At 42.8% G+C, this 12850-nt stretch overlaps 1 protein-coding gene across 2 annotated transcripts in view; it reads right to left on the bottom strand.

The window, feature by feature from the left end:
* The window catches only part of SCAF4 (SR-related CTD associated factor 4), a 66149-nt gene that overhangs the window by 14420 nt on the left and 38879 nt on the right, over positions 1–12850 (bottom strand). For both annotated transcript variants that reach the window (XM_074997053.1, XM_074997062.1), the window contains exons 13-16: positions 11696–11796; positions 10465–10578; positions 9559–9715; positions 7534–7688 (exon numbers count right to left, since the gene is read on the bottom strand). In XM_074997053.1, the coding sequence (XP_074853154.1) occupies positions 7534–7688; positions 9559–9715; positions 10465–10578; positions 11696–11796 (527 nt within the window). The remainder of the gene's footprint in view (positions 1–7533; positions 7689–9558; positions 9716–10464; positions 10579–11695; positions 11797–12850) is intronic.

The raw sequence follows: 12850 nt of genomic DNA, 5'->3' as shown, positions 1-12850 counted from the left end.
CATAAAATAAAATGAACTTCTGATGTTTGTGTGTGATAGGTTTGTCCTCCTTCTTAAGTTTTAATTTAATGCCTTACTTTCACTATTAAAACTATATCTGAAACATAAGAAAAGCAAAACAAAACCCTCTCAGATGCAGTACACCAAGTAGTACCAGGAGAGCATTTTTGTCTCCCAATTCCAAATAACATCAGCTATGATACTAACAAGACATACTGAAGATTTAAAAAAACGCCTCATTAACCGGGAGACGTAAAAATATCTCTAATGAGTCATTTGGAAGGCTACAAGTTGTTACTGGTTGATGGTAGATTTTTGAGTGGTATCTGCTTCCTAGAAAAAGGCAAACAATCTGTTTCAAAGCACTGATTGTGGCCTTTGATCTTTTATAAATGTTTGACACTCAGGCAAGAAAGGCTAGACTCCACCTAGTGTGGAACGTTTTTTCAATTCAGGTAAGTAATCCATTTCAAAACAGTGAGTTTCCAAATACTATTATTAAATAGCAGACACCAACTAGTAAGACACATTAAAACTTGACAAAAAGAACATATGAATCAGAGAACCATATGATTAGAAGGGGGTGAGGGTCATCTACTCCAGGGGTGTACAAAGAGGAGCTGTGTGAAATTTTGGCGGGGCGGGGGGGGCGGGGGAGCCACTTCGGTTGCTGGGGGTCAGACAAGTGTAGGCCAGGCAGTGAGGGGATGGCTGAGTACTCCTGTTCCGAACAGGGTTTCATGATGTTACAGCATTAGTGACTGGGGGAGGGGGACAGAGGCTCTGAGCCAGGGCCAGCAAGGACAGGAAAGTTTCGAGGAAGTTTGTTCCTCGGGCAGGTGCGGCCTGTGTCTGTTGCGCATGTTGTTCTTCAGTATGGCTTCTGGCCCAGGCTAGAGGTGCCGAGGTTCACTCCTGGCAAGCCCTGGCTCAAATTAAGCACTGGTTATTAGCAATATTCCCGCTAATCTTTTCCATCTGGGAACAGTTTTCTTCCCCATCCATGGGCACAATGAACTTTTTCCTGTGCACTGACACACATGTGAACACGTGCCACTGTAGCCAGACATGAACCCCCCATTTGGGCTTTTCTTCTTCTCCCCCCCACTGGGAGAGACAGAGAGACAGACAGAGAGGGAGACAGGTAGCCTTTGATGTCCTGGGAACGCAGGTGTGCTGTCTCGCCCAGCCTCTCTACTATACACAGAAACCAGACAGCGAATGGGCTAGCTGATGGCCCCACTTTTGGCTGATCTCGGTAATTGACACGCCTGATCACTGCCCCAGGAAGAACGGGGAATCTCCGCCCATCACCTCCAAAGGTGCCCAATTGTCCACAATTCACAGGTGCAAATTGAGCCTTGCACCTTCCCTGGGAAACCTGGGGTTCAGACACATTCCTCCCGATTGGCCACTTGAGACCAGGAAGAAGCCTACGTGACAAAAGGGGTATAAAGGGGTTTGGCAGCCCACCCCCCTTTGAGTTCCAATCACCTACACCTGCTGGCCAGGTCTGGAATTGACTCCCGAGACTGGGGACGACTGGTTCGTATCTACTTCTTCCCGAGGGATTGAGAGAAAGATTCTGGGCCACACCGGATCTATGAGGCAGGGGTAAGAATTACACCTGTATTACACTTCTTTCCTATAGGAATTGAGGGAAAGACTCTGGTTCCACCAGGTCTAAGAGGCAGGGGTGAAAATCACACCTGCAACGTGCCTTTCTTGTGTACACACTACTTGTATTAGTTTAAGCTAGCTAGTTTGTCTAAAACTTTTCTTAAGTTAAATTGTGTTGTTTCCCCTTTAAAAACCGTGGGTACTAACTGTTTTAGGCTACAAACTGCTAAAAACCATTAGCCTGTCAATCAAACCGCAGAAAGCCCTTGTCTTATCTTTAAAACCCGTTTACCCCTTTGATCTATTAGAAAACTGTGATCGGCCACTATCTTCTACATAGAACTGTAGAAAATCATTATCTTGTCTATCAAACAACAGGGGGTCCTTACCTTACCTTAATTGGCAAGCTGTGGTCAGCAATTACCTTCTGTAAACATTAGTAACCACGAGAAAAATCATTATCCTGTCACTCACTCGGCGGCCATCTTGGTTTCATTCATAAAATTGAGCGGTCAGTTTAAAACCCCCTTTTACACGCGGCAGCCATTTCTGTTGTAAAATCGCTGCCAGCGGTTTCCTATTAACTGTTAGTAAAGTCATAAGCAAAAATTCACAATTGTGGTACTTTGATCATTTGTCTTAGTTAAATTGTTTCTATCTTTGTATAAATAAAAAGTAACTGTTAAAGCCTCTCTAAGTGTAATTTTTCCTCTTGCTGCTGTGCCCGAACTAAACGCAAACCAAAGAACCCAGCCTGCCCTGGCTGCTTAGCGTAGCTGCTGGTGCGGCATCACCCCCTTTGCCCCACCGGACCTTTAGCTGGCACCTGGGCATCGGCTCACAGCCACCCGCAGAAACTCAAATCTAGCTGGGGGATCTGCTAATCAGCTGGGCAGCAACTGCATCTCTCTTGAGCAGCTGCACAAAAGCACAGCTTACAACAGGGGTGCACCCCCTCAGAAGGCATAACCAGGGCACAGCACAACCAGCCTCCCCGCTGCAGCCTCCACTTGCTCCCCTCCTCGCCCCTGCCATTGCCAAGAGAGCATGGTGCACAATTTACAGGAGACAACCACTGGTTTCACTTCTGGAGCACTGGACAGGTGGGGGAAGAGGGAGCTGCCAATTTCAGTGACAAAATGTGGGGCCCGACATAAAAAGTTTGCTCGCTTTTAATCTACTCTAACCCTCTGCACTGCTGGGGTGGACTTATGACCAGTCCCTGTGGTTTCTCCTTTACTCCTCCATCAGAAAACATTTTTCTGCAGGAAACAAATGAAATCTGTGGGGGCCATGAATTGTTCACATACACAGTGATGCAGAATTTCCCCAGGAGTAGCCAAGTGAAGGAAAGTGCTCTGGGGGTACAGAAGGGAGTGGGGGGGAGAAAGAGAGAGAGGATTCCCCCGAGCAGCACCTGGACTGGAAGACAGCACCAGGGCTCAGGCCACAGAATGGGTGCCACTCCTGTGGGTGGGCCAGAGCTGAAGAGAGGGGCATCACAGACATGGCAGAGTTGGGGACAGGGACAGCAGGTTGGGGCTGTGATAATGGCATCCCATCTGTGGCAGGTCTGGGCTCAGGCTGGGTTCAGGAGACTCCTCCCCTAGTTGAAGGAAGGACATCCCTCCCCTGCCAGGTTCCCTGAGTACCTGCAGCATGGGGCTAAATAGGTTGTTGTGCAGCTGCGCAGCTCACAGGGAACTCAGGTCTTGACTAGATTTAACAGTTAGTTATTTGTCTATGGGAACACAGGCCCTGCCCTGTTCACAAATCCCTATGATCTGTTTTGAGGGGATTAATGTGCGTTTTTAAAACACAGATTTGAAAATCCACTTGCAGGAACAGAGAAAAGGCCCTCTGAGTACACAAAAGCACTCCTTCGTAATCCTTGAATTCGTAATCGTCGAAATATGGGAATACCAATATTGTCTCTTGATGGTAAGCCGTGATCACAGCCAGAACCTTTGAAAATACTACTGGTGCATAAGTGTCCCAAAGCGACTGAAAGTGGTAATGGCCAAGGTTCCCTCTAAGCTGTGCAGCTGCCTAATAAACCTTGTACAGGGGCTTAGAGCTGCTGCCCACAGAGCTACCGTGTCCAAGGGAAAGGCTTCTCTCCCCTGGCTCCAGAAGCAGCAAGCTGCCACAGCCAAGGTGCCCCTCCACCGCCCCCAGAACGAGCAGCAGCACTAGATTAAGAAAGAAGCTTTAGGGGCAAGAGCCTGGGCCCCCGCTTACCCCTAAAATCTTATGTTCTGGGCCAGCCCTTCCTACGGGTGGTTCCACATGCTGCCCTCTACCCCCACTTCAGCTGGAGCTGTGTCCCAACAAGGACCAGGAAGCTCTGTCCCCACAGTTGCCAATGCCCAGGAACTGTGGCCAGTGGAAGCTGCGGGAGGCTGTGCCTGAAGATGAGCACCTCCATGGAGCCACCTCCTCTTCCCCGCCTCCCATACACCAGCGTTCCACAGCCAGCGTGCTGCAAAGCAGCACCAGCGTGCCTCAGTCACGCGTCGGGAGTGCTGTCCACTGCTCTGCACATGCGCCCCCTGCTGGGTGGGAGCAGTGTGTGGCGGCAGTGGCAGTTCTGGGGTGGCATCAGCTCTGGTGAGCTGCAGGAATCATGTTAGAGCACAGGTGGGAGGCTGGGGGTGCCTGGCTCTGGGGGAGGGGATTGGGTTATACATATTGGATTTGCCACGGAATTATAACAAGTGTGGAAGTGCACCATGAGGTGATAAAGGTTGCTGAGCACTGCCTTAAGCTGCCCCTGGTAAGCATTACACATCACAATGTTCCCTCTAATTTTTTTCCACCCATAGGCTGAATACTTTTTGTTATGTGTACCAAGGTATGTGTAGATAAGCATCTCCGCTAGAAACCCATGCTGTCCATTGTGGGAAGCAGTGGATGCTCTGCTAATCAGTTGGGTGGCACCTGAATCTTTCCTGGGCAGCTCAGTTTACAGGAAAAACTGATCACAACCTCCAGCTAGTTATGGCAATCGCCAGCTAAAATCAACTCATCTACAATCAACTTAACTGGCCTTCCTTAGAGGGAGGTTGATGGGGGAATTTTTCCTGTCAACCCCCATTACTCCTTGTTATATTGTAAAGTACAGGGATCGACTGCCAATCCCAGATAGTCTGATTTCACACGTCTCCACTAGGCACATGAAAACAAACTCCAGAAGATCAACCCCAACCATGCTGATCTTCCTGTTAATGTAAACATACCCAGAGACAAAAAAGATATGGTAGTTTGAGAGGCAGTCTCCTTTTCTGTCCTGGCTTCATGTTCTTTAAATGTCTTCTCTTGAGGAATGGATTTGGGTGGAGTGGACTGACTGTTTCTCATTTTGGGCTGGGGGGATGGTAAAATTGGGCACCTTGGAAAGCTGCCCAGTGTTCCCAGGATGCCCATTGTGAGGAGCCATAGTGGATGGGTGGCAACATCCAAAACTGTTCCCATCATCTGCCATATTTTATCCAAAATTCCTCCCTCTCTTTGTGGGTGTCAAAAGATGAGTTCCTATATGGATGGGTAGGAGATCCCTGAAGCAGGACAGGGGAGATTGACAGTAGGTCTCCAATATCATCCTCTACATCATCCAGTGGAGCAAGCCCAGGCAAAAAGGATAAGTTAAGTGGTATTGAAGACAGACAGGAATCCGATGAACAAATTGGTCCTGGTAAGAAGAGGGACTCAGTACCTGCAGCAGTGAAGACTCTGGTTCATTTGCAATTAATAAGTCACTTGAGTATTTAAATTCTTGTGGTATCAAAATGACTGTTACTAATGATACGCAGCACAGAAGACACAGAATGCAGAGGTGGGTGTCAACAAGGTTAGGTGACACACGGGGAGAAATCCATGGAGGGAGGTACTGGCAGTAAAGCTGAGCCGGACAGCATCAGTTTGGAGGAATTATTATTGTTCCTGCTTTTATCATGCCTAATGGTACTGAAACTTGATCGAAGATGTGTCTGCACTTGGAAGAAAAGCAGAGCTTTTCAGGACGGCCAGTACCAGGAGAGTCCTTTGTCTCTGTATCAGGACAAGAGGTCCAAGCTTCTGAGAATAGAAAAGCAAAGTCTTCTGGAGCAGGCTCCTTATGAATGGAGTCACAGTGCCTCTTCCTGGGACTCTTCAAGTTGGTGTCTAGAGTCTCTCCCTTGCTGAGTAAAGCTGAGCTGAGGTCAAAGGAGTGCTACAGCTGCCAAGAGACTAGCGTATGAGGGTGAAGAGCAAAAGGACTGCTCTGGTCTTAGTAGCCTCAGCTTCATCTCCCATTTCTTTCCTGATCTAGACTTCAAGGCCACACAGAAGTTATCCTTCTGAGGGATGTGCACCTCAGACTGCAGCAAATGAACTTCAACTGGTCATCACTAACAGGGACAGCTTCCAGGCAGGGAGGAAAGGATAGCTTAGTGGTTTGAGCATTAGCCTGCTAAACACAGGGTTGTCAGTTCAATCCTTGAGGAGCCCACTTAGGGATTGGGGCAAATAGATGTCAGGGATGGTGCTTGGTCCTGCCAAGAGGGCAGAGGACTGGACTAAATGACCTCTCAAGGTCCTTTCCAGTTCTAGGAGATGTGTATCTTAATTACATCTGAATCTCTTAATATTCAGTTTGAACTCTAGTGAACCAGACATATTTTTTCCAAGAAAAAGAAGTCTCTCCAGAGGGAGGACAGAGGAATAAAAATATCCTTTCAATTTCTCATAGACACTACTCTAACCAACCAATAACTATGGAGAAAAACCCAGCAAGGCACCCTCAAAGTGGACACACTAAAGCTTGGTCTCATAATTCTGAGAGAATTTTTCTATGGCTCCCCATGCAACACAAGTGCAGAATTCCTACACCTCTAATCTCAGGTCAAGACAGATAAGAAAGAAGTGAGGGTGTTTTACTCAGGCAGCCCTTCTATAGTCTTTCAGTGAGGCATGAGATTGCATAGGGTGCATACAAGTGCTGAACTGACACTGTTAATGAAAGTCTCCAATTAAAGGCATGTGCACTCAAAAGTAGAGATTTCATAGGGACACTACTCAAAGAAGAAACATTACTGCACCATAACAATGGATTTTTCTCAACTTTTAAGTGAATTACTCAAAGGCTACCTCAATAAAAGTACAGAAAACTAGTTTTTGTCCAAATTCTATAAGGGATATATTATTTTTAAGCTAGTAGCATGAACAATTAAGTTTATAAAAACATATAGAACAAGCTAACAAATCTGTGATGAACTAACAGCCTGAAAGGTTACAATCAATTTGGTTAAGAGAATTCATGAACTAACTTTTATTGGCCAAAAACTTAAGCAAATGAAAAACAAGGTAGTAGAATAATATTTTTTGCTTGAATCACTGATATACTCAAGCACACTATCCACTAAAATATTTAAAAAGTCTGTCACTGTTGGTCATAGCCCAGTATTGCATTTGGAATTCATTCTTTTCCATTTTTGATCCCTCATATTAGTCAAATTAATGTCACACGAATGGGCTTGCACTTCATCTCCATATTCTATGATTTCTTAAGTTCTTGTGTTGCCATCATTTAGACTTAGTTCAGCAGCTAAGATCAGACCAGTTGTTTGTGGCTAACGTATGCTCAGGGTGGGAGGTAGGACTTGGCTGAAGTTGAACTTTTTTTGGGGGGATGAGGGGGAGATTCAAGCAATTAGTTGGTATCAGATAGGAGCTGGATGAAAATTATGTGCGCCATGCACTGCCAGACCTACCAATCTGCAGACAGGCATACCAAATTTAAAGAGTTATTCTGTGACTCTGTTTTCCCATCTCTAGAATTCATTTATGAACGGACACACTAAACTATGATTTAAATATGCTTCTAGTTGCAGCTATCCAGCAGTACATGGAGAGAAAAGAAAACAAACTCACTTGTGGAGGAGGTACTGTTATAGGTGCCGGTATGGGAACAGGAATTGGAACAGGTAATGCTTTAGGGATAGGTGACACTGGTTCATTTTGTGTAGTTTCTGCACCTCCATTTTGAGCTACTTCATTTTCAGATTTCTTAGGAATTCCTTTCCACTCTGCAAGAAACACACGCAAGCCAGGTCATTTGAAAGAGTATGAATATTTAGTTACTATCAATTGCTGCTAAGTAAAGCCAGGATGAAAATTATGTTGAAATCAGCTAGCTATCTCTGTAAAATATATATTTAAAGGTGTTTCAAAAATACAACCCAAAGACCACTAAAAATACCAATTCTACAAGTAACTGCTACACATGACAAGTAAAACAAAAATGACTGTTGGAAGAATTCTTTTAACAGATGATGTGATTCAGACCTTTGCCTTCAGAACTGCTGTTGCACTTCTGCAAAGGTTTCTGAAGCACATTAGCAATAATAATGAAAACAGCAGGACTATGCTTGGACCAAGCTCAGGAGTCATAATTAGTTATTCCAGCATGAGGCAAATGCAGCTTTTCCTTCTGATAATCAGTATGCTGGGTGCACTAATATTGTACCACTACCGTGAGGTAAAACACACCACCCGGGCAAAACAAAAAAGAGAAGAACGCCAGGCCACCAATACTAGTTGAGCATTAGCTATAGTTCCAAACTTGTTTTATAGTGGAGTGAGGACATATGGGAATGGGTACAGGAACCATATTTCCCTGTTCCAAATACGGGACAGGGAGATATGGGTGGGGAGGGTGCCTCCTGCTGGCTCCACCAAGCCCTGGGGAGCCAGGAAGGAGGGGGCAGCGGCCGGCCCTCTCCAGGAGCTCCGGGGAAGCAGCAGCCACCAGCCCCTCCCCAGAGTCCCAGGGAAGCAGCAGGGACACAGCAACTGCCCACACTCTCCCTAATTCCCTGAGGCTCAGGGAAGTGACTCCCACCAGCAGCTGCGCCTTCACAGTTGCTGGCGGAAAAGGTCAGTGGGAGAGGGGCCCAAATACAGGACAATTAGTCCCTTTTTAAAAATAAGTTGGGATGCCTTTTTGGTGTCCCAAACACAGGACCGTCCCCCAAATAAGGGACAGATGGTCACCCCAAGAACAGGCATAGAGGGGGTGGAAGGATATTACTGCCAGTCAAGGCTTTCTTAGAAAGAAGAAAAAGCAAGAGAGATGAGGTAAAACCTACATGGAATCCAGAGATTAAACTCAAAAAGAAAAAAAATAAAGATATTTAGAATGCCATTCTTGATTACTGCAAAGCAGCAATTGTCTGCCATTGACAGAAACACTGCACTTAGCTGAGACTGAAACAGTGATTGAGAGTTGATACAAAAGGGCTGAAATGACTTAGGGTACTAGAAATAGAAAGATGTGAGTGAACAATGCAATGTTTATCCCAAGATTATGAATAGTCTTTCATTTACCACCACTCATTTTAATGTAGCTTTTTTATTCCAAATAGATGCTTTAATGAACTTAAAAAAATTAACAAAAGCTAGCTAAGAATGCTGAAGTAATATGGATTAGCCACTGACATTTCTCACACACATCAATGGCTAAACTGTTAAAATCAACAATAGTCTAATATTCCAAATCACAGAAACAGACAATAATTTCCAACTTTAAAATAAGTCTTGCTTACATGGTTGTTTTATGCACTTCTTGCACCATAATAGTAATAAAAATGACGATTACCACTTGTATTGAGTCATAATTTGGTAATTCCTGTTAACCAGTTTACCACAATAGTGGTAACTATTTTCTTATTGTAAACAAACTTGCATTTTCAGTACATGCGCGCGCGCACACACACACACACACACACACGTCTATGGCTTCAGTTTAGCTCAAGACAAACAACATTTCTACATAATCAGTATCAACATGTTCAAAACTATAACATTTCTCTGGAGACAAACCATTCACAGTTCTACTTAAACCCTCCCCAAAATAATTAATATGAAGATTACTTTTTGAAAATCTGCATATTTTACCTGGGCTAAGTGTCTCATTGTCCAGCATTCCTCCTTCACAAAAACTTTCAAGGTCTTCAGGCTTCACTTTGTCCCATGGTATATAGGTAACACCTAATTCTACATCCCAATACTGCTTGTAGTCTGGTTTAATTCCTTTATTTAAAGCCCATGCAATCTTAAAAGGAAAAAAGACAGAGTAAGAGCCCAGCTGCATTTTGACTTTGTCTGTTTGCTAATTCACCTGCATAATACGTAAAAGATGGTATACGGTTTTATTTTAAATTATACCATATAGTCAGCACTTTCAACTGGTTTTATTCAAGAAGACAACCTCTTAACACCACAAAAGACCCTAAAATGATATTGTATCACTGATTCAATACTAACAGAGAGGAAGCAGTGCTAGTCTATACACTATCAAAACAAAAAGCAGTCCAAGTAGCACTTTAAAGACTAGCAAAATAGTTTATTAGGTGAGCTTTCGTGGGACAGACCCACTTCTTGTCCGAAGAAGTGGGTCTGTCCCACGAAAGCTCACCTAATAAACTATTTTGCTAGTCTTTAAAGTGCTACTTGACTGCTTTGTGTTTTGATTCAACACTGATTCAGAAGAAAGACCACAACTACCGAGTTAGCTTCACTTTATTTAATACTCTATTTTTTGAGGGTTTCCCCACAATGGTTATAAGACAAAGTGAATTTAGACAGGCTCCCTTTTGCCAGCATAAGATAAACTCTTGATCTGGAAGAGGAGAAAGGATCCAAATTCCACTTGCTCCAATGTACAAATTGCTCATAAGCAACCAAACTGAGTAGTGTGTCCACGTAAGTTACCAAACACCATGCTATATATAAAATATTAAATCTAAAGATTAATGTTAAGTATTAAAACTGGTTAATCAAGAACATTTTCAAAAGGAGTACCTTAATAGATTTCTGATTAACTTTGAAGTTGCCTCGGCTCAATTTCTGTAGGGCACGGTAAGCATCCTGTCTGTGAACCATTACAATATAGGCACATCCTCTAGGCGGGATCATCTGTTAAACATGTACAGGTACATTATTTAAGCTGCTACATTTAGTAAAAACAAAAGGTAACCAACGGATAATTAAACAGAAGTAGGCTAGAACAACTGTATTGCATGCCAGGGAGTACTCTGGGTGAGTTAAAGAGCATAAACAGATCTAATATATATTAAACTAATATCAAAACAGACTAATATTTATCCATCTAAAATTTCTATTTAGAAATAGTGTAGCCTGGTAAACAAGGGGGCAAGTGCTTATGATTGTAGATTCCATGTGACAGAACATGCTGATGAAAATACTCCATCCTGAAAGTGGCAGATAACAGCATATACATAAGCTACCTCCAAGATCATAGCATCTCTAACAAATTTGTAGGACAAGCATTCCTCCAATATTTTAGCATTTTGTTCCATTTTTTTCTAAAAACTGCAAATTGCCAGCTACACCTCTGCTTTCAGTTTACTCTTCAGTGATTCAACCATTAAGAAAGCCTTTTTAAAATCTAGTTTTGCAAAGCTTCCTCTAATTTGTTTGGAGAAAATCAGAGGTAGCAGAGAGAAGCTGTAGTCAAAATCAGAGTTTTGCTTTTTTGTTTTATTTTTTAAATTTTACTGCTAGTAGGAGCATAAGCTATAGCCCAAGAATAAAAAATTAAGACACATCGCTGTAAGATTAGAGGAAGTGAGGAGAAGAGTGTACTAGCAAAATATCATAAAAATTTCTGCATCAAGTGGTCTCCACACAACCAAACTTAAGAGCAGGAGAATGGAAAAACACCAGCTGTGCAGTGATTAACCTATAGCTAAGCTCCTCATTCAGTATCTGTCATTTTGGTCTTGTCAGACAAAGGGTGGTGTTCATGAAACTGTGGTACCCTTCTGGTTAACCCCAAGAACAGTGGTACTTTTAAAAGCAAGTCTCTTGTAACAAACATTTCATATTTTCCACATATTAAAGAGTAGCAATAGTTCAAAAAAGATGATTGTACAGAGCAAAAGGCAAGCGCTAATCTTGGGAACGAACACTAAAAAGTTATTTTAAATACATGAGTTGTTTATAAACAAACAGCCTTTTTATAACCCAGGCATATAGTGGCTTTTGCTTGTATTTCACTACTTATACTTACATTTATAGACTCAATCGGGCCAAACTCCTCTAAAAGACTTCCAACATCCTGTTGAGTTGTTCTTTTGTCTAGCTGTCCTACCCAGAGTGTAGTACTACAAACTAAAAGAAAAACAGTCTGACACTTTTAAATTTTACTTTTGTAATATAAAGGCTTGCATTAAAATGGCCCTTAAAGTTAAATTGCATTTTTTGTTAAAGAAAAATTTAAAATTCAAGTACTAACAATACTGCAAAATATGTATCTTTTGAAACGAAAATATTTAAAAGTAGCTTCCTTTTCTTGTATTTGTCAGGACCTGCATGCAAGGTACTGTAAGTGCCATTTAAAAACAATGACTACAGCACAACCATTGTTAGAATATTTGCACAGATTTTAAAATTATAAATATATTATTAATTGAACTGGAATTTTAAAATTCATGTGAGAAAAGGCAAAAATATTTTTTACTGCTCTCAGCACAGCTTGTGAATTTCTCATCAAATTATGGTGAATACACTCCAAGGAAGACAAATTTTGACTCCCAGTGCTTCAGACTTCAGTTGCAGGCTGGCAGATGCCATGGAGGTGACAATATATTCATGAAAGATCTTGCTTGCAAAGCGGTATCTGGCCAGCATAAGAGAAGACTCGCTTCCAGCAAACAGGGACAAATGAGTTAGAACGGAGGACAGTCCCCTCCCTCTTAACTTGTTCCCTTCTCTGGTTAGTAGACAGAAACACTTATGGACTACAGTTTTTTGGCTTTTTAAAGAATGAGACACCTTGGAAAGAAGTCACAAAGAAACAGTGTCAGGGATGTGTAGATAAGACGTGTGTTTAAATTTATGGCACTTAAAACTTTGTTCTTTAGGTTGAAAAGGGAGCAGAGGTAGTTCAAAATACTGGATTCCACAATCACCACTTCAAAAGTATGGCAGAGGGACTCTCAGTATTTATCTTTTTTCCCTCCCCTGCAAGCAGGTGCAGAAAGGCCAACCCTAGAGGCCTTGGATCTTCCGGGGCAACAGTCAAAGAAAGGAGAGTGCTTAGAAAAGAAGCACTTAAATACCTTAGGCACTTAACAGATTTTTTCCCTCTAATAAAGACATTTGAAAGTCTGCTCCCCAAATGTGTCTGGCTACTCAAGAAGTCCCTTATTAATAGGCAAAGTAA

This window comes from Carettochelys insculpta, chromosome 1 (genome assembly GCF_033958435.1).
Source record: "Carettochelys insculpta isolate YL-2023 chromosome 1, ASM3395843v1, whole genome shotgun sequence".
NCBI lineage: Eukaryota > Metazoa > Chordata > Testudines > Carettochelyidae > Carettochelys > Carettochelys insculpta.
The sequence above is the reverse complement of the archived record's forward strand: the minus strand, read 5'-3'. Positions and strand labels throughout refer to the sequence as shown.